Below are 20,370 nucleotides of genomic sequence, written 5' to 3'. Positions count from 1 at the left end.
TAACCGAATGTCATTAGATAAGAGAACACGAGGAAAATAGAAACAGTCCGTACATTCCCTTGTTTTTATTCATTCTATACTTTTTCTATTTTTCTTTCGTGTTCTTATCTGAAATGAAATGAAATGAAATGGGGTTTAACGTACTACTGTTCTGCTCCTATACTGGGCTAAATGAAGACGGGCATACGCCATGCAGTGTGCGATGAGGGAAATTTTGCCCGGGCAGCGGCACTATCACCTACTATTATATCGAATTCCAACTGCCAAGGGATCTGTTACGTGCATTCCAATGTATACACGGGACCTCGGTCCTGTGTTCTCTTATCTAGTGACAGCCAATTCTTTTAATGAATTGTCAGATATCCCCCCACGGTGTCACACAACAACTTTTAGTCTTCCAAGAAATTATTAGTGAACAGACATTCGCCCGTATGTCTGTTACACTCGTTACTTCAGTCAGTTATATAGAGGGAGAACTCGTATTTTCCTTTTGCGTTCGTCACTTCCGATTGTCTATTGTTGAAACCTGCATTACGCATTTATCGTAGCCATGATCTTTGCGCTAAAATTATAATTATTTTGAACGTGTTTAACCAGTTCTTTCACATATTTCACATATGTGATAATGACTGACACCAGTATTGTCCTTTAATTGATCATGGCCATGCAGCCATTACTACACCAGTTTGGATGAAACTAAATGGTTAAACGTCCTACTAGAAAAGTGATTTCAATATAAATTTCAACAGCATGTTCATTTGTTAGAATATAAATTTCAGTTAATGAGAAAGGTGATCCGATGGTAAGGCTTTGTGTAAAAATTTAATATTAATATTTTATTCTGCAGATATTTGATGTCAAACTATCCAATATATTGGGAAATAAAAGGAAAGGGAATGAGGTATGACATTCTAATTCTATGCCCTAGATCGGCTATCGAAGACGGACATCCATTATGATATGCAAAACATGTGCCCGGAGAGCGGTGGGTCCGCCATGCTATAAAGGAGATCTTCATCCGAATGTAATTACGGAGGATTTGGACACTTAACGTCGTACGTTACTCACGTTCAAAAACTAAATAGTAGCTATAGCTGCAGGCAGGTTGGGTCTGGTGTTTACGTAACGTGGTTTATATTTTCCCCTTTCTCAATCTAAATATATATCTCCGAACAGCAGTATTCTTCCAATTCTAATTACCAAGATTCTACGCTAGTGTGTAAACAGGAACTATGCGCTTCTCGTCCCATCCCAGTTACCAAGCAGATAAGCAAGAGGGACGCAATGACGACCGTTGCGTCATGTTTTTGAGTTTTTGCGCCCCTTGAGTTTTGGCGGCCTTCTCAAACGGCAAAAAGTCACGAGGTTTCAATGCAGTTTTCGACATTATAATTCTAATCATAATGCTCAACCAGTTCCAAACATATACGTGGGCGAGATATGCTACAAATCGACTCTAGCATGTTCTACACAGTCTAATATTACCCGGTGGCACAGGGAGGGACTGCCACCCCACCCCTTCCCCCGCACGTACATATGAATATTATTTTGGGGGGGGGGGTCCGGACGGGATCTTGTTCTTATGCAAAATAATGGTCACCACGCCCCTGCAGCTACCGGACACTGTACATAACGTGGTTTATAATTTCCTCTTTCTCAACAATAGTGGAGGAGGGCAGACGCAGTGAATGTGTGTGGGGGCGGATGGGGGGGGGGGGGTGAAATCGCGCCGTTGCGGCGAAAGGAATCGGTCAGAATTCGCGAAGATATCGCGATGAATTTTCGCTTGATTCCGCAGATATTTTCGCTAAGATTCGCTTGGAGGTCATCGTGTTTCCCTCGGAATCAACAGTGTTCCGTTAAGAAACCACCGTGTTTCGCCATCATGCTTCCCACAAGGAATTCCCGAGCCTTTTATTGGCTTTTCCCGTCGGGTTTTATACGGTAACTATAGTGTTATTATTTCTCGAAGTATTACTGAATGTTTTATTTATCGAAATATTCGTGCTGGGCGTTATTCACGCTAGGGAATAGCTAATGTTTCGTCTAATTTTTCTGTGGTGTATTTGTTTCTCGAAGCTTTTCACTTATTTGTATTTTCCGATGGCCGTGTGGGTCTTTTTACGGCATTTATACGGACTACTTTACTACGTAAAGAAGCAAGTAAAGGAACGTTCGAATATTTTATAATCAGCAATAGATCTACATGAACACACAAACTACACAATCTACCTGTTTTGCCCAAATTAAGGAAGTGTATATGCAGCACATTGTGTGATTGTGAAATTCTACACACAACACAGTAAATTCGCATGACTCGGTGATCTTGAAATGTTCAATGCCTTAAACGGAACTTATTTAATTTTAGAGCGAAACTCAAATACAATCTAATGGTTACACCTTTAAAAAATATATTGGCAAAGAACAATAGCGTAAGAATAAACTTGTATTCACCAAGCTGATTCATTGGCTAGTTTTGGCGAGTAATATGACACGTGACATAATATGATTTAATATGCGTGGAATGTTTGAATTAAGACTGTAATTTAGTATCATGTTAAAGCCCATCGAATGTAATTTATTTATTTTAATCAATAAAACATTGTGATGTATTCGTGAAAGGTGGCCAAGCCATAATATTTTTTAAAAATATATGAAATATAATGTTTATGTTGAATTATATTTGCTCTTGACTAATATGGAACGTGCCGTATCGGTCCCCCGTGATTTATAAAATGAAATGAAATGGGGTTTAACGTCTTACTGTTCTGCTGCTATACTAGGCTAATGAAGACGGGCACAATACATACAGTGTGCTATGAGGGAAATTTTTCCCGGGCAGCGGCACTTTGACCAACTCTTATATCGAATTCCAACTGCCAAGGGATCTTTTACGTGCACGTCAATGTATACACAGGAACTCGGTTTTTTGTCCCATCCGAACGACTAGACAACTGTCCTTGTCAGCCCCCCCCCCCCGTCTTGCATCACTGAAAAGGGAGAAATTAAACCACGTGTGAAGAATAATGTAGTATTATATTCAAGTCCATCGCATTCAATTAATTTATTTTAATTTAAAGCATTGTGATGTGTTCATGCAAAGTTACTCAGTCATACAATTCTTACTCAATTATGAAATAATAAAGTTTGTGTTTAATTATATTTACTCTTGATTAATATGAAAAAAATATATATATTTTCTTAGAGACGGAGATAATGTTTTTATAGAGAATTAGTTTGCTTAACATTCATATTGTGTACGATAATAGAAGATTACGTTGTATTCATAACCTTAATTGGTTAGAGGGAAATGGGTTCCTGTAGATTTATCAAAAGCCTTTGTCTGTTAGCTTGGTAGTTGAGAAGTGTTAACGTTGTTTTTAATATAACATAATTGGGGTAATTGGAATCAAAGAACATTTACCGATAATTTGTACTCGTATGTATTTTAAAATTGGTAGGGGCAAGTATAAATAACAGGTTAGTGTTAAGCGGTTATATTTGGACAGGCGGCGGGGCCCTTGGGCCCGGCTGACAGTCCCACCTACCCCTACCCACCCAAAACAACGATCGAAATATTTATGGCCAAGCGGACCAGACTGCGCCCGCTCGCCACCCCTTTTCTACCCCAAACCTTTCTCCGCTCCTTTCGATGAGATTTTTAACTTGGGCATTCCCTGCTAAGACACTATGTCTCAAATTAAACTGGACCAAAGCATAATCCATACGGCTTCCTCCAGTAAGTTTCTTAGGAAACATCCTTGTCTACGATATCACCTTAGGTGGAAGTGGACGTAAAACCCCAGAAACGAACGAACGACGAAGCGGTTATCATTCAGGACAACATCATTTAAAGAGATAAGACTAAAGAATATTCCCAATACCAGGTAAAGTTTGACGACAGTGGTTTATTGTTTGTGCCCAGGTGCAGAATTTTGAAAGAGGGCAGGATAAGATAAACTGTGAAATACAGGTGCAGTACGATAACCCGGAAGATATATCAGAAGCTATGGTGATACTAACAGGCGATTACCCGACCATGTCAAGGGTGCAGAGGGAGAGGACACAGAAGAAAAACGAGTCGAATATAAAGATCCCCAGCAATGACACCGTTTCCATAATCCAGACACCAAAACGGACATTGTCTACAAGTCGGTTACCCCAACCTAAAAGAAAGGTAAATATTTTTCACAAAAAACAACGTAACAAAATAGTTATGATAAGACAATAATTTAATCTTTGACATTATTGTAGGCGTTTCCTAACAAGAGGATGTCTTCTTAGTTTTTCATTGAAATGTTTTATATGCTTCTCGAACGTTCGGCGGCTCTCCCACCAATCGCCAACTCAACAGGAACAACCCTGTACATGGTCTATGAACCTATTTCATATGTCACGCGTAAGAAAGGACATTATTACTATACAAACAGTAGTACTTTTGTAGTAGGGTTGTTTTTAGACACGTGACGCTTCAACGTGCTCCACACCATGTCGATGGGATTCAAGCCGGAGCTTTCGGGAGGAGTATACCACCAGTTAATACTGATGGCTTCCGTGAATTCTTTTTGATTGTTTAGCGGGAAGTATTTTTAGGGTCATTAGCCAACTTTCCTTTGTGATTAATATTTACTCCAACATTTCATTTGACCCCACCCAATGTATTCTATTGTTTTGTATTTTCAGAAAATGGCCCCTACAGTTATCCGCCGAACGACACTGGCCAGTATAAGTTCCAATAGTCCACAAGATCCGTCCATTTCAAGTATATCTCTTAGCACTTGCTCGTCTCGCTCAACACCATCTCCCGTGTCCCAGGCATCCAGAATACCAGTACCGGTACGTGTACCACGCTGTGTGGAATGGCCCCCAACTACTGAGAGATTCATACACACAGTGATTAACCAACAACATGAGCTGCTCCAAGAAATTAAAGAGGTGAAAAATCTGGTACTTTTACTGATACAGAGATTTCCTCCACTTGATGATTTGATGATGCACAAGACCCACACATGTAGATCGTATCTCGATGAAGAGTAATTTTATCCAAGTGGACATAACGTTCATGTCACATTACGATTGTTATTGATTTTGTTGTTCATTTTTGTCAACCTTAGAGAAGTGACTATAAAACCGAGCAACCTGCAGGGACGCGGGGATATTCACTATAACTGTGAATATGATAATGACCAGAGAGTATAAGACCACATATCAGGAGCCAACAGCTACGTATAATATTTATGTAACCGATTTATGTAAATTCCATGTAATTTGTGGCAGGGTTTGAGGGGACTTTGTCACACGGAGGCGCTTGTTTTCTTCCCCGCCCCCTCTAAATCCGCGCCTGTTCCCAAATCTAGGTCTATCAAAATATATAACACTTGGTGGAAACGCTGTTGACGTATTGATTTACCTATAAATAAACATAACTAGAAATTCCACATCCTCAGTTTGCATCAAATATTTTTGTATGGTTGGATATCAGATCCGATAAAATGAATAATATAATATTCTGTATACATGAAACATGACAACATGGGTTTTATTTATTTAAGTTAATGAGGTATAAGACCTGAACAATATTAGATGTCTCCAAAATAGTTGTTTACAAATAAATATTAAAGTTTTTATATTCCTAAAGAGGCATTTAACAATTGATTTATGAATGGTACTAGAATACCTAGTGATTATATCCATACGAAGTGTTCAAATATTATATTAAAGTATTTATATATTGCATTATAAATGAAATTGGGTTTGTTTTATAAATTCATCGGATCATCGTTTTCTTTAAATAAAATCTGATAATAACATGCTGTTTATCAGCCACAACTTCTACATTCATTGAAATAAATGTTTAACGTGCCAAGCATCCCCTTCGTTTTCGTCTCATTCTACAACAATGATATACACGTATGCAACTAAATGAGCAAAAGTCAGATCTTGTGATTTTATAAAATTCTCGGCTAATCCCCGAGACCTCATACAAAACTCCATGCTGCCGTTAGCCTGGACCCCCTACTGCTAAAGTTTAAGAGCACCTCCACCCCAGTTTATTTTTGTCTCATCCCTATAGGACGATAAACGCCGTCTTCGTTGACATTTCGAACACTCTGAGAATTACCTGCCAACTAAAATGGGGTTCATGTTTTCTTTCCTTAAATGACAATATTGATTGGTGTCAGTCATTATCACACATGTGATAGAACTGGTTAAACACATTCCAAATATAATTTTAACACAGAGATTATTGCTACGATAAATGCGTAATACAGGTGTCTTGAATCGGAAGTGACTAACGCCAAAGGAAAACACGAGTTATCCCTCTATATAACTGACTGAAGTGACAAGTGGTAACAGATATACGGCCGAATTTCTGCTCACTAATAATTCCTTCGAAGACCAAAAGTTGTTATTTTGGGCTGTAAGAGGATATCTGACAATTCAATAAAGTAAATGAATGTCATTATATATATATATATATGTGTGTGTGTATAGATTGTTGTATTTTGTCCATCTGTTTGAAATGACATCATTATGGAACAGTCCCAAGACAGACGAAAAAAAATATTTTCAAAATGTTATTAAACAAGTGTTGAAATCAGGTTGTGTCGGCATACCTTTTATCTTTTCATTGTTTACCGTGAAAAAAAAGCAGTGCAGCTTTACGGTTGTGCTAATATTTCTGGAAAGAAAGGGGGGGAGGGTAACGTCCATTCAACACAGACTGGGTCATTTCGGCACTAACATATGGTTTAATTTTATTTCAATAATTCGCTGTATAATTCGAGGTGTATAATATGGTTATCTTAGGAATAATCCTCTCGTCTTATTTATTCGTCGGATAGCAAGGGTAAATCTTTTTCAATTCCTTAATGGCTTCCCGAAACAAAGAAGATTCGTACTACATTATGTCGATCGAGGATTTGGAACCTTTACCAAACAAAACATCCCGAATCTGGCCTTGATTGCTTAAACTCACACTGGTCCAAAAGCGTCCAGAAAATGAGAAACGATACTCTGTTAGTGGACTGTGCTACCGAATTACATGTTACTTCATTATAATTATTGATACACAACTTTAGCCAACATTTGGATCAAAGTTGACAATGGCAGCTGTCTAGTCGTTCGGATGGGACGAAAAACCGAGGTCCCGTGTATACATTGCCATGCACGTTAAATAATCTTAGCAGTTGGAATTCGATATCAGAGTGGGCCATAGTGCCGCTACCCGGGCATACATTATTGGGGGTATATCTCGATATCAACACAAACTTCAAATTTTGGTTTCATACACTTCTTTCATTTTTTATTTTCTCATGGCGCCGTCTCCCGGCTTTCTTTACAAATCAATAGTCACTGACCTCATTACTAATGTATACAACATCCGCCCCCTCAAACAAAATTGGATGGAATTTAATTTAAATTTCTGACAATTTTTATGAGTTCAGTGAAAAGCAGCACAAATCAATAAAACTAAAAACATTCTTAATATGTAACTTAACATAAAACATAAGATATGAAAAAAAATCTCTCTTTGAGACACCAGTTTACTTTAATCTAAAGTCAAAACAATGGACTACTAGCTGCTAAACCAATTCTCAAATGGTACCACTAAAATACTAATCACTAATAGTATAGAATAAAACATTTGACACTGTATTCATAGTTAGTATAGTGGCAATCTTAGTCTAATCAAATGTAATACTATGTTGGTACCAAACAGTGTTAGCATACACTGATATAACAGGTGAAAAACCTATATAACCTCATGAATAATATACCAAAATGTATTCACAACATATAAAGAAACTCTTAGCTTTAAACTCACAAATACCACATTTTACAAACTACTTAAAAGTAAGAGATTGTATAGCTCAAATAAATTAAAATAAACGAAATCAAAGATGTCATCAACCAAGACTAACGTATGTGACATACAATGTTCATAAGATTATTTAGTTACTATGAAACTATGCAAAATTTGCTCAACTCAGAACATAATTATCAAACTATTAACATATATTATAGGTTTCAAACAAATCAAAATATAAACTAGTAAAAAAACCCAAATATAACAGACTTAATCCTGGTAAACACTTAAAGGGACAGTTTATCGGAGTGAATGAGGGCGAACAGACGCAGGGGTCGGGTTTAAAGGAATAAGGGATTCGTTTCCCTTCAAAGGGAGCACATTTGAAGGACCAGGATTTGACCCGTTATCAGGTGATTTGAAGGAATCTGCAGTTTGTGTACCTGCTGAATGGAATGTTTTAGGAACAACACGATGAATAGCTTTAAAAAAAGTTTGTGGGAGTAGGTTGACGAATATGTGCAGGCTTTAATCGATCAACATGAATGGGTTTGGGTAATTCCTTATTGGTCACCGGATCAGCAAGAATTACCATATGCGAGGTAGGTGCATCAGTAACAACAAATGGTCCATTATACTGATGTTTTAGTTTTTTTTCCTTGCTTATTTGTGTTGTCTGCTATATAAACATAATCACCCGCAGATAAATTCACAACTTTTTTTATCACGATTATCAGATGTAAGCATAGTCTCTTGGGAAACTTGTAGATTGTCGCGAACATTTTTTCGGATTTCATCCAAAAGTAACTGTTTACTCCTAAGATATTCACTCACATCAGTGGGAACTTTATCCAAAACAACATTTGAGTTAACAAGAGGAAACTTTGGTCTTTGGGAAAATAAAATCTCATATGGAGAATATCCAAGACTAGAATTAACCGAGTTATTCATCGCAAACACAACACACGGGAGATAAAATCCAAATTAGTACACATCCTGTTCATATAGGGAGTTAAACGTGATGTCAATGTAGAATGTGCCCTTTCACATGCTTCGAAAACATGTCCACAGCAGTAAAAATATATATACTATTCAAAAAAAGTAGGGGATATTTGATTTTTAAGTGTTATTAAAGTCACCTAATGAAACTGACGAAGAAACAAATGACAAAATGAAATGAAGTTCACATTCATCGATTTATTCCAAATGATCGTTAGACTAAGTAAGGCACAGACTGACCATTATAAGGGTAAAATGATACCCGGGGTCAAACAGCAAAGTTACCACAGCATCACAACCAAGTCAGTAACGGGTAAATCCTCCTCTGTTTGCCAAACAAGCATTGATCCGACGTGTCATTCTCCTAATGAGACGTCTAAGGTCATTTTGGTCCAGATTGTCCCATTCCTGTTGCAACGCAGCAGCAAGTTCTTGGACATTGGCAGGACGTTGTTGACGTTGACGTAACCTCTGTCCAAGCATGTCCCAGACATGCTCGATGGGGGAGAGGTCGGGACTCAGTGCTGGCCAAGGTAATGTGGTGATGTTCTGTTGTTGGAGGTAACCTGTAACGATCCTGGCCCTGTGACATCTTGCGTTGTCATCCTGGAAGATGAAACGGCGGCCATGACGTCGTGCGAACGGCACAACATGGACTGCCAAGATGTTGTCCCGGTAGTACTGGCCTGTAACACGCCCTGCAACAACATGTAAAGCCGTTCTTCCAGCAACAGTGATGCCTCCCCACACCATAACAGAACCACCCCCAAATCGATCATGTCTGATGACGTTAACGTCTTGGAAGCGCTCGTTTCGACGACGCCACACCCTCCTACGTCTGTCAAAAAAATCAACAGTGAACCTTGACTCATCTGAAAACATCACATTGCTCCAGCGTCGATTATCCCAGTGTTGACGATCCCTACACCACCGACGTCTTGCCTGAATGTGATGATCTCTCAAACAAGGGATCACGCGAGGACGTCGGGCGCGAAGGTGACCCCTATGCAGTCGATTCCGAATCGTCTGGCCACTCACTCTCACACCAGTGTCTGTTTGAAGACGAGCGCTGATCTGATTTGCTGTGATGACACGATTTCTCAAGGCCAAGGTACGGATAAATCGATCCTGGGCTTGAGTTGTCGCCCTTGGTCGACCTGAGCGTGGTCTGTCCTGTACAGATTGTGTATCACGGTATCTGGACCATAGCCTGCTTATGACAGACTGAGAAACATTCATCGTCCGCGCCACAACCGCCTGTGTTGCGCCGATCTGTAGCATGCCAAGGGCACGTAACCTTTCATTTTGGGTAAGCCGACGCATATCAAAATTTGTTTTCTGGTCACTAAAACAATTAAACTGACGTTTCCATCCTGGAATTCAATGCCACAATGACTGTAACATTCAAAGTCAGAGTCGTGCAAATCTTGGGTTGGACCCCCATGATGATCCCAAGCATCACCTGCATTCCATGCGGTAGCTATTGGTGCGTTTGGGCGTCACATGTAACTGGAAATGTTTCTTCTGTTAGGTTCTATGGTGACTTTTTTCGTAGTCATTTGCATATTTTAGTATTATGCCCCCAAAATCAAATATTCCCTACTTTTTTTGAATAGTATATGTTATTTTTATCACTACGAGTTAAAGGACAAACAAATCGATTTGCCACACCAAAAAGGGTTTAGCTGGTGTTGGATATGCGGTAATGTTATTTTTAAAATGAACCTTGGTAATCTTCCGAGCTTGACACTCATGACAAGAGCGAACATAATCACTGACAATTGATGCTAAACGTGGGAAATAGTAGTGTTCCTTTATTCTGTCAATTGTGTCTTGAATGCCACCATGAGCTCCTAAGGGTGAATCATGAAAAAGTTTTAACACATGTGGAATCAAAATGTCTGGAAGAGCTATTTGGTAATTCGTAAGATATTTGGTTCGTTTCGCTTTGGCTACGCGTGAGTGATACAAGATGCCCTCAATAATGACAAATTGTTGTTGATGTAAAATTAGTTTTGATTGTTGGTCCGAAACAGGCAATGTTCCACTTTCCAAGTACTCGATAAGATGCTGAAAATTGGAATCTTGTCTTTGAGTTTCCTTAAGGCACTGAGGGGTCATGTCAATATGTTCAAGAGCTGGAGGCATACAATTATTGTTCTTTGATTGATCGGAATCGCTAGAATCGGGTGGATTGGAGTGATCTGTGTCACTATTATGATTAGATTGGTTAGTGGAAAGACCTGGAACTAACGCAGATACCTGGTGTATGGGTTTACAACTGGTAGGATGGTGTGGTTGGTGTTTACCAGGGTATATAATCTTACTCGGAGCACGATACCTGCAACGGAACTTGCGTTTTCTTGGTAAATCGGTTGAAAGACCATCTTCAGTATCAGCGTCGTATTCAAAAATATCATCATTAGCCAATGGTATACCAGGTTGAAGATTGTGTACTACAGGCAAAATTGTATCAACTTTATCATCGTGAAGGAATCGAACAAAAGTGGGCTTTTCAGGTACCTAAGGGAAAAAAGGGTCATCTTCTGTAGGACTTCCAGATAAGTTCTCTTGAAAATCATCCATGCGAGACAAAGCATCTGGAACACACATCTGCACACCTGGTTTATGTACGACATCATACTCAAAAGATTGTAAAATTGTTAACCATCTCTCATAGATAGCGCCTTTAAATTGTTTTTGGTGTAAGGATTTCAAAGCTTGGTGATCCGTTTCAATAATAAAGTGTCTACCCCTTAAATAAGAACTACAATCAATTACACTTGTGACAACACCAAGAAGTTCTAACTTAGTTGGTCCATAAGAGCGTTGCCACTTAGTTAACCCTTTTGATCCGAACCGAACAACGCGCTCTCTGTCATCTTCATGTTTCTGTAGTAGCATGTATCCAATACCCTTACAGCTGGTATCAACTGACAATTTAAAGTCTAAATCAAAACGAGGGAATGCTAAAGCATCAGATGACTTTAATGTATATTTTAGATTTGTAAACGCAATGTCCTACTCATCTGTCCACTGATATGGTACTCCTTGCTTAAGGAGATGATATAAAGGTGAAGCTATAGCACTATAGTTACAAATAAATTTTCTAAACCAGTTAAATAGTCCTAAAGCCCGTTGTAATGTCTTTCGAGATTTGGGAACACTATAATTCATAATTATATCTAACCGATCACTGGGTGGTCGAATTTCATCTTTAGTTATCTCATGTCCCAAAAAAATACATTTGTTTTGAGCAAAATGACACTTTTACCTATTAAAAACATTCTTAATATCCTGTAAATGTTGTTCAAATGTACTAGAAATTATACAAATATCATCTAAATAGCATAACACTGAAATAAATGTATGGCCAGACAAAACTTTGTCCATTAATAATTGGAATGAATTTGATAGGTAATCTGAGAAACTTAAAAGTCCCAAAACATGTGTTAAATGCAGTATATTTAGCTGACTGCTCTGATATAGGCATCTGAAAAAATCCCGAGGATAAATCAAGGGAGGTAATATAATTAGGCGTATTCTTGCCAAACGATTCTGTCAAATCCTGTAAATCAGGAATAGTATACCGAAATTCCTTAGTCTGTGAATTAAGGTATCTGAAATCAACGCAGAATCTAAATGATGACAAACTTGACTCGCGGGTTATGTTATTCGGATCTAATTTTGGCTTATTACGTTTGGCTACTAAAACAATAGGACTAGTGATAGGCACATCCTCTGACTCCGAAACAGGGATAATAATCCCCTGATCTAATAATTGATCTAATTGGTGGCGCAAAACCTCTTTTTGTCAGGAGTCAATCTATAAGGCCGTTGATGTTTTGAAACAAAGTTTGACTTTAGATGAATTTCATGTTGAACAAGTTGAGTCAAGCCCAGTTTTGGATTTTCCCCAGTAACAAATAAATCACTAAATTCAGACAAACAACTTTTGAGCTTGTCACTCTCATTATCAGACAACTCAGGATTAATATTAAAAAGAGACCAGTCTAACTCAACCCGTTCAGCATGTGAGCTGTCTGAACAATCAGATATTAACTTACTATTTACTAGATCAGAATTAGGTGTACTGATAGGACTATAACGTGGCTTTATGTCTAAATGAGAACAGGAAATAAAATCAAAATAATTATCAGCCAGTTTAAAACAACCTAAAATATCGCCACTTTTAATAGTGACTTTTGTATTACCAGGATTCAAAATTTGAATAGGCACAATGGAATCTAAATTGCAAGTTACAGCTGCTTTTGCAACAAATAATCCTTTATGCAATATTTCAGAATGTCCTTTACACACACCTTGAATACCTATCGGTACACCTTCACATATTTTACCGGGAATTATACTTTCTGATCGTGGCTTAATGTCAATACATACATTACTTTTGACATTAAACTGTGATTTTACACTATTAAACTGAGCTGCTTTCCTAAAATTAATACTTATATTATTAGCCTTCATATATTCTGTACCTAGCAGTAATGGATGCAAAGAACTTTCAAATATATACACAAAAATAAAAACATTATTAGAACCTTTAACTAATATCTCAATCTCGGCAGTACCATACACAGAAATAGTTTGACTATTGGCCAACAAAATATTCTCATTGCAAAATTGAAAATTGCGAACAGCTGACTCAGGTAAACAATCATAAAAATTCTTCGACATTACATTTACAGAACTGCCACTATCTAAAAGTGCAGCAACGTGATAGGTTGCAATAAAAACATTTAGATACATAAAATTAGTTGTTCTATCATAACTAATAGATTTCTCATAGTCACATACATTGCGCTCTAAGTGATTAACCGAGCCTGAGAGTGGCGCTGTAGGCTCAGGCTTATTTAGTTTAAATAGGACAAGTCTGAGCATTATGCGAGGGATTGCCACATATTTGACAGTTAACTTTGGTTTTTTTTCCTGTGTTCTAAAACAAGACAGTCTTTTGCAATATGTCCATACTGTAAACAAAGCTGACATTGTATATCGGATTGGGGTTGATTCGCACCATTCCAGACAGTCATAATGAAAAACAACCAATAGTAAACAAAGCATGGAAATGGTAAAACATTAGATTTAACTAATTAAATAAAGCTGATATGAGTCTTTGGCCATACTTATCTCGGTGCATATCTATTGCACAATAACACCTCGCTAAAATCTTAAATGTATAGGCCTACACGCATACTAAACGTAGTAACCTGTCTACAGTTAGCTCCGCTTGAGAAGAGACACTAAGCTAGTTGAAAGACATTTTAAGTCCTATATCGACGATTTTAGTCGAAAACACTAAGCATACTTCGAAAATTTTGAAATATATTTAATGGAATTGAATAGGTTTATTTAGTCTGTGTGTGTATGCTATAAACGGAGTACAACCGAATGACAAAACAATACTAAATTTTGTATATGACGGCCATTCAAGACAGATTCATTCTCGAAGTATTAGTCCGGGAGCTAGATGGGTTTTGTTCAACATGGAAGGTGCGGAAGGTTTGGGTTGCTAGTGATGTATGGCTAGGTTAGGAGACCCCAGAAACCCAATTCTTAAGTTGCGGCAGTGGTGGGTGTGGTAGATGGAGCCACCCATAGTACCCCCCAAAATTGGTTTATTCAACATGGAAGATGCAAGTTCCACTTCAGTGGCATTTGATAGAGGAATGTGCTCTGAATTAAGAAATATAACTTAAGAATGGGATTTGTGGTGGAAAGGCCACTTAAGAAGAGGTCAAAGGTCATCAATTAGCAATTTTTCGATTTTATTCTGAACGTTTTTCCCGTTATCTGGTGACCTATTCCAGGTATGTTACACAGAACTACATGGACATGTTTCATACTGCTAGGAGGACAAATATGAGATATAAAATTAATGACCTAATCTCCAAATTAACGAGAATATCACTTGACCCCCCCCCCCCCCATCGATAATTAAAATTTAAATAACATGAAAGGTGCGAGTATGAAACCAAGCCTAAATTGTGCGGAATAATATCAGAAATCATTATCATCAACTTAAGAATGAAATTCCTAGTGGTCGGTGTAATTAAGGAGAGAATAATGCTGGTTTGCCCCGAGTGACCCCTTAGAAATTTAATTAACATGAAAGGTCGCACCCCAATCTGTTTTACAGAGTATGACGAAAGCCTTCCAATATCTCTGTAAAAGATGACTGCCTTCAACACATGACGTCATATCACGCAGCGTCAATCATTGGCTCAATGGCGCGTGCATTGTTTACATAAGACGTTTCTGATTCGAGCAGAATGGGGCCTTTTACTCATTTTAATACCCATTTACACTAACATAGGAAATAATTTTTTACCTACAAAAACTTCAAACGTCTTTATTTATTTTTCTAATACATAAAAAAATGTTTTGGAATTTAATTTGTCGGAGGAAAAAAGTTAATATTTGTGGCTCATTAAGTCGCATCGATGTCATCCTTATCAGTGATTGCCGTGGCCTAGCGAATATTCACTGCGGGTCAGTGTGGTTTGCCCCAAGATACAAGTATACGGCCTAATACTGATAAATGCAAGAAAGGGAGAGATTAGATATGTAAAAATGGACAAAATTAACTCTTTATTCAAATTAAAGGTCGACCATAAAAAAACCCAGATCCAGATATACAGTGTCCGTCAATTTTATAGCAACCTTGAAAACACTTCCCCTCCCCCTCGTTGCTCTGAGCTAGTTATAATGGCCTTGGGTTTAACATCCTACTGTTCTGCTCCGAACTGGGCTAATGAAGACGGGCATACTACAGCCTACTCTTATATCAAATTCCAACTGTCAAGGGATCTTTTACGTGCACGCCAATGTGTACACGGGAATTCTGTTTTTCGTCTCATCCGAATGACTAGACAGCTGTCCTTGCCAGGTCCTCCGTCCTGTACCACTCACAAGGGGAATCTACGTCGGAAAATCCTGATGAACTTTCTCGGCCAATATAAATCTGAAAGTATCGCTTTAAAAGTTACATGTCTCTATTCTTTGGAACTTTAAAATAGACAGAAATGGGTTTAAAAGCACATATTAATGTAATGTGTATGTACAAATGACATAATTTATAATACATGAACAGTCAAAATTGAATGAGTCATTGAAATGGACCTGTTTAGTCCATTCTACACATTTTTTGTTATTATTTTGAGGTCCGTGAATCAGTCATTACCAATTACTTCCGGATTTGTCTTGTAGGATAGGCCTATGTTTTTCTTTGTTCATTACAAACAGCGCCCCAAACCATTGAATACATGACTCATGTACTGATACGTGATACAGTTTTCATTGTGTCTTAAATATTGCATGGATCCTATATTTTCAAGATAACATCAATATTTTTTTAAATGTACCAATATTGCATTCTAATTCGTGTTTTTTAATTTCAAATTTATGGAAAATATATTGAGTTAGAGGTTTAATTAGCTGCTTTAACCAACCAAACAGCCCAGTATGTTTGAACAAATCAAAGGTTTCAGTGACAGGGATTTTATGTAGTTTAGCTTAACTACGGCATGTGGTTTGAAAAATCGTTTGTTAATGTTTATGTTTTTTTTTTGTTTTTTTTCTTTTTTTCACATTTTTGGCTTACAATCGACGAAATGTGTTCAGATAGTCAAATTTTCTGCTGGTCAATGGCGAATTCAATAGTGACCTGGGGGCCCGTGGTAGGCATACATCAATAACGGCTTGATCTAAACACTATGTCATTATTAATTATTTATGAAAACCATCTCGTACAGTTTTCTGCGATTGTGAGTTACTCGCGTTAGTGGGATTCGCATCATAATTTATTTATTAAAACCGGATGTGACATTATTTGTAAAGATGGCTACCGTTTTCTATAGGGAATAAATTGTGCAATAAATACTGCATAATTACTTGAATATAAATTGAGGCCAAATGCATGTTATTGTGGCAAGTAAAACTCCACGACTGTTTTTTTTTTAAGAAAGAATGCAGAACATTCCTGCTTGCAACTGAAAAGAACACGAAATGAATCAGAAAAAGCCGCCTTTCAATAATCAATTCAACCATTCAATGACAGTTCAGTGAGAGTTTTGCGAGCAGCTGAAATAGGTGTACATTGACTACAAATAATTTGATAAATAAACATTAATATTTATGTAGTTTGGAATTCGGTTTGAAGTTAGTTGGCATCGTTTTCCAATGTTTTGTGTTTTTGTTTTTTGTCTGTTATTTTTTTTATGTTTTACTCCCTGGTAAAGTCGATTGAAACAAACTCAGTTCTTGTTTTTGTATGGCCAATGGGCTGCTCAGTACAAGAAATGTCTTATCTTGCCATAACAAAGAATAGGGCATTTGAGTCTGCAGATACATATGTCATAATACAGTTTTTTAGTAGATAGTAGAGGATATTATATTGCATAAAGAGAAAGAATTAAGAAAATATGGCGACACCCATAGCAAAATACTGTGATGTATGTCATGGCATTTTAGGAAGTAAATCCTACAGAATTCTAACCTCTTCCATGGTCAATGAATTTGATGAAGTCATGATAGAGATTGGAATGACACCCACACGAGAAAGGACCAATGCTTGTACCCAGTGCAGCTACAAAATGAAAAGACTTCAACAGTATGACCACATTTTGAAAACAAGGTTGGATGTGATTAAAAAGAAAAGATCGGAATTGTGTGAAGATTTGAGACGCATGCATGCCGAGAATAAGAGGAAAACTTTGGAGGAACACATGATAACTGTTCAACGACCAAACACCTTTGCACAATCTCAAGTTAAAGGTTTCCGATCTATTTTACCTGCGTCAAATTCACCCATTCTGATGAAGAGTAATCCTGTGCCTGTTACTGTCAACTTCGATAATAATTTAAATACTGTACCAAGTTCATCATCTGTCAAGCGCAGAAAATCAGCGAAAATATCAAAGGTTAATAAACCGTTAATACATAATATTCGACCAGCTCCGGTACCTGTGAATTTAACCATACAAAATGATTTGGATTCTTCAAGTTTTGAAATATCAGTACCAGTTCCCAAAGGACAACCAAATTTAGAAAGTGGCATAAAGAAAGAATTGCCAACACAAACAACTACTACTCAAGGATATCATATTTCTAGTCTAGAAACCAATCATCAACCAAATTTCGAACCCGACATATATGTAAAGGAGGATATCACATATGAAGAAGACGATATACTAACGCCAACAGATCAGTTGAGTCATTTGGCAAAGAATACATTGTCTGTCAGTCCAACTGACTCGCGCTCTATTATGTTACAAGTGACCGAAAGATCCCAGAGTAAGTTAAGACAATCTATCTCATCTCAAACTCATTTTCTGTTACCAATGACATTAGCAGCTTCAACTGCTGTAGTACAACCAAGTATAGAAAGCACTCCAGAACATTCTGGTACAACAGAAGTGTTGACTCAAGGACAATTGGTTGTACGATCAAACATAAAAGAAGGTCTGTTAATACCGTTGACTCAAGGACAATCAGATACAGGAATTGACATACATGTAAAGGAAGAAATGAAAGTAGAAGACGATGATATTCTAATGCCTAAAGTTTATTTCAGTGAATCCAGTGATAATAAAATAACTGGTCAAGTCCAGGTAAATAGAAATCAAATTTATGGGGATACATGTATGGTCACATGCTTAAACAGGCAACTAATCATGTTATAACTGTTATTTGTTACAACATTTATATATTATAGAAATCTTATAATGCTATAACTTTTATATATTACAGGAAACTAATAATTATGTTTTAAATTTTATATATTACAGGAAAGTAATAATGCAATAACATTTCACCAGTGTGCAATATGTAACAAGATTTTTCAACAGTATGCTGATTTAGTAGACCACAATAAAATACATGTTAAAGAAGAGAAAACTGATGACACAGATGAAGAGTGCGATACAGTGGAGAAATCTAATATTGATACATTACAGCAGTGTAATTTTTGTGACAAAAACTTCCAATCTTGCACAGATTTAGAGAAACACCTTGAAGTCCATGTACAGGATAAAGCTTTGCAACCTGATGGTGGTTTTCCTAAAGATAATGGACAGACAATAGAAGAAGATATACTTTATAAATGTGATGTTTGTGGTAAATCATTTAGTAAGCGTAGGTATAGATATAATCACATGAAAATCCATACTGGGGGAAAACCTTTTAAATGTGATGTTTGTGGTAAGTCATTTACACACAAATACAATCTAGAGGCACACAAGAAAATTCATACTGGTGAAAAACCCTATAAATGTGATATTTGTGGTAAATCTTTTACCCATAAAGGCAGTCTTCAGAGACACACCCCATCACATACTGGACAAAAACCTTTCAAATGTGATGTTTGCGGCAAATCATTTACCCGAAATACGATTCTTCAGGACCACATGAGAACACATACCGGAGAAAGACAATTTAGATGTGATGTTTGTGGTAAATCATTCTATGACAACAATGGTTTAAAACGACACTTCAGAATTCATACCGGAGAGAAACGTTACGTATGTGATGTTTGTGGCAAGGCATTTATTCAAAGCGGCGCTCTTCGTGTCCATCAGAAAACACATTCAGATTTGAAATCACATGAATGTGATATTTGTGGTACAGTATTCCGGATGAAAGGAAATCTGGAGAGACACATGAAATCACATACTTAGTGCTGGATATTTATAATGATGATAATAAGTGATATCTTTAAAGGGCATTTAGTGAAAGTGATATACAATAACAGATAGCATTATGGATAACATTCACTAGGTTTATTAATGGTGAGATTATCCTCATTGAAACTGTGCAGTTAAACACACATTATGTAAGAGCTAAATCTGCCTATTGTAGGTCTTTCTTTAGGCCTGAAATTTTGTATAAATTATTAGACATTAACTCATTTCTCAATGCCATTGGATGCCTGTGATATTTAGTGGGTTCAAATACGTTTTGTGGTGGATGAAATAATCATACGGCCGTGTAAAATTGATACCTTGTTTCTTCTCCCCTTGCTCAGGGTAAACCTAAGAGGGTGTGCAATAAAGACAAACTTTTTCAAGGCCTTTACACTATGAATTTGGTATGCTTTCTCATGTATGATTTTTCACTTGAGTTATTTTCATGCAAACAACTACAATTTATAAAAGACTTAAACATACATTATGCAAGTGATAAATCTGCCTATTGCTGCAATAGTATTGTAGGTCTTTCTTTAGGCCTGAAATGTTTTCTAAATTATTAATTAGACATTAATTAACTGATCAAAAACACACTTTTATGGATAACAATTACTATGGTTTATTTCACTGCGACGTTTCAACAAGGTTTCACAAGTCGTTATCAAGCATATATGCTTGATAACGACTTGTGAAACCTTGTTGAATATGCTTGATAACGACTTGTGAAACCTTGTTGAAACGTCGCAGTGAAATAAACCATAGTAATTGTTATCCATAAAAGTGTGTTTTTGATTATGTTCCAATTACTAAATGCCATTCAAAGAGAATAAATTAATTAACTGATCCAGGCCATTAGCC

At 37.1% G+C, this 20,370-nt stretch overlaps 1 protein-coding gene across 1 annotated transcript; it reads left to right on the top strand.

The window, feature by feature from the left end:
- The first annotated feature begins 16,678 nt into the window (after positions 1–16,678).
- LOC126810839 (zinc finger protein 436) lies at positions 16,679–19,909 on the top strand. Its single transcript, XM_050536146.1, has 2 exons — positions 16,679–18,438; positions 18,616–19,909. Exons 1-2 carry the CDS (start codon positions 17,251–17,253, stop codon positions 19,501–19,503), a joined length of 2,076 nt encoding a protein of 691 aa, XP_050392103.1. The 5' UTR covers positions 16,679–17,250; the 3' UTR covers positions 19,504–19,909.
- Positions 19,910–20,370: the final 461 nt, after the last annotated feature.

Source organism: Patella vulgata, chromosome 1 (genome assembly GCF_932274485.2).
Source record: "Patella vulgata chromosome 1, xgPatVulg1.2, whole genome shotgun sequence".
Classification (NCBI taxonomy): domain Eukaryota; kingdom Metazoa; phylum Mollusca; class Gastropoda; family Patellidae; genus Patella; species Patella vulgata.
This window is presented reverse-complemented; position numbering and strand designations above follow the sequence as displayed.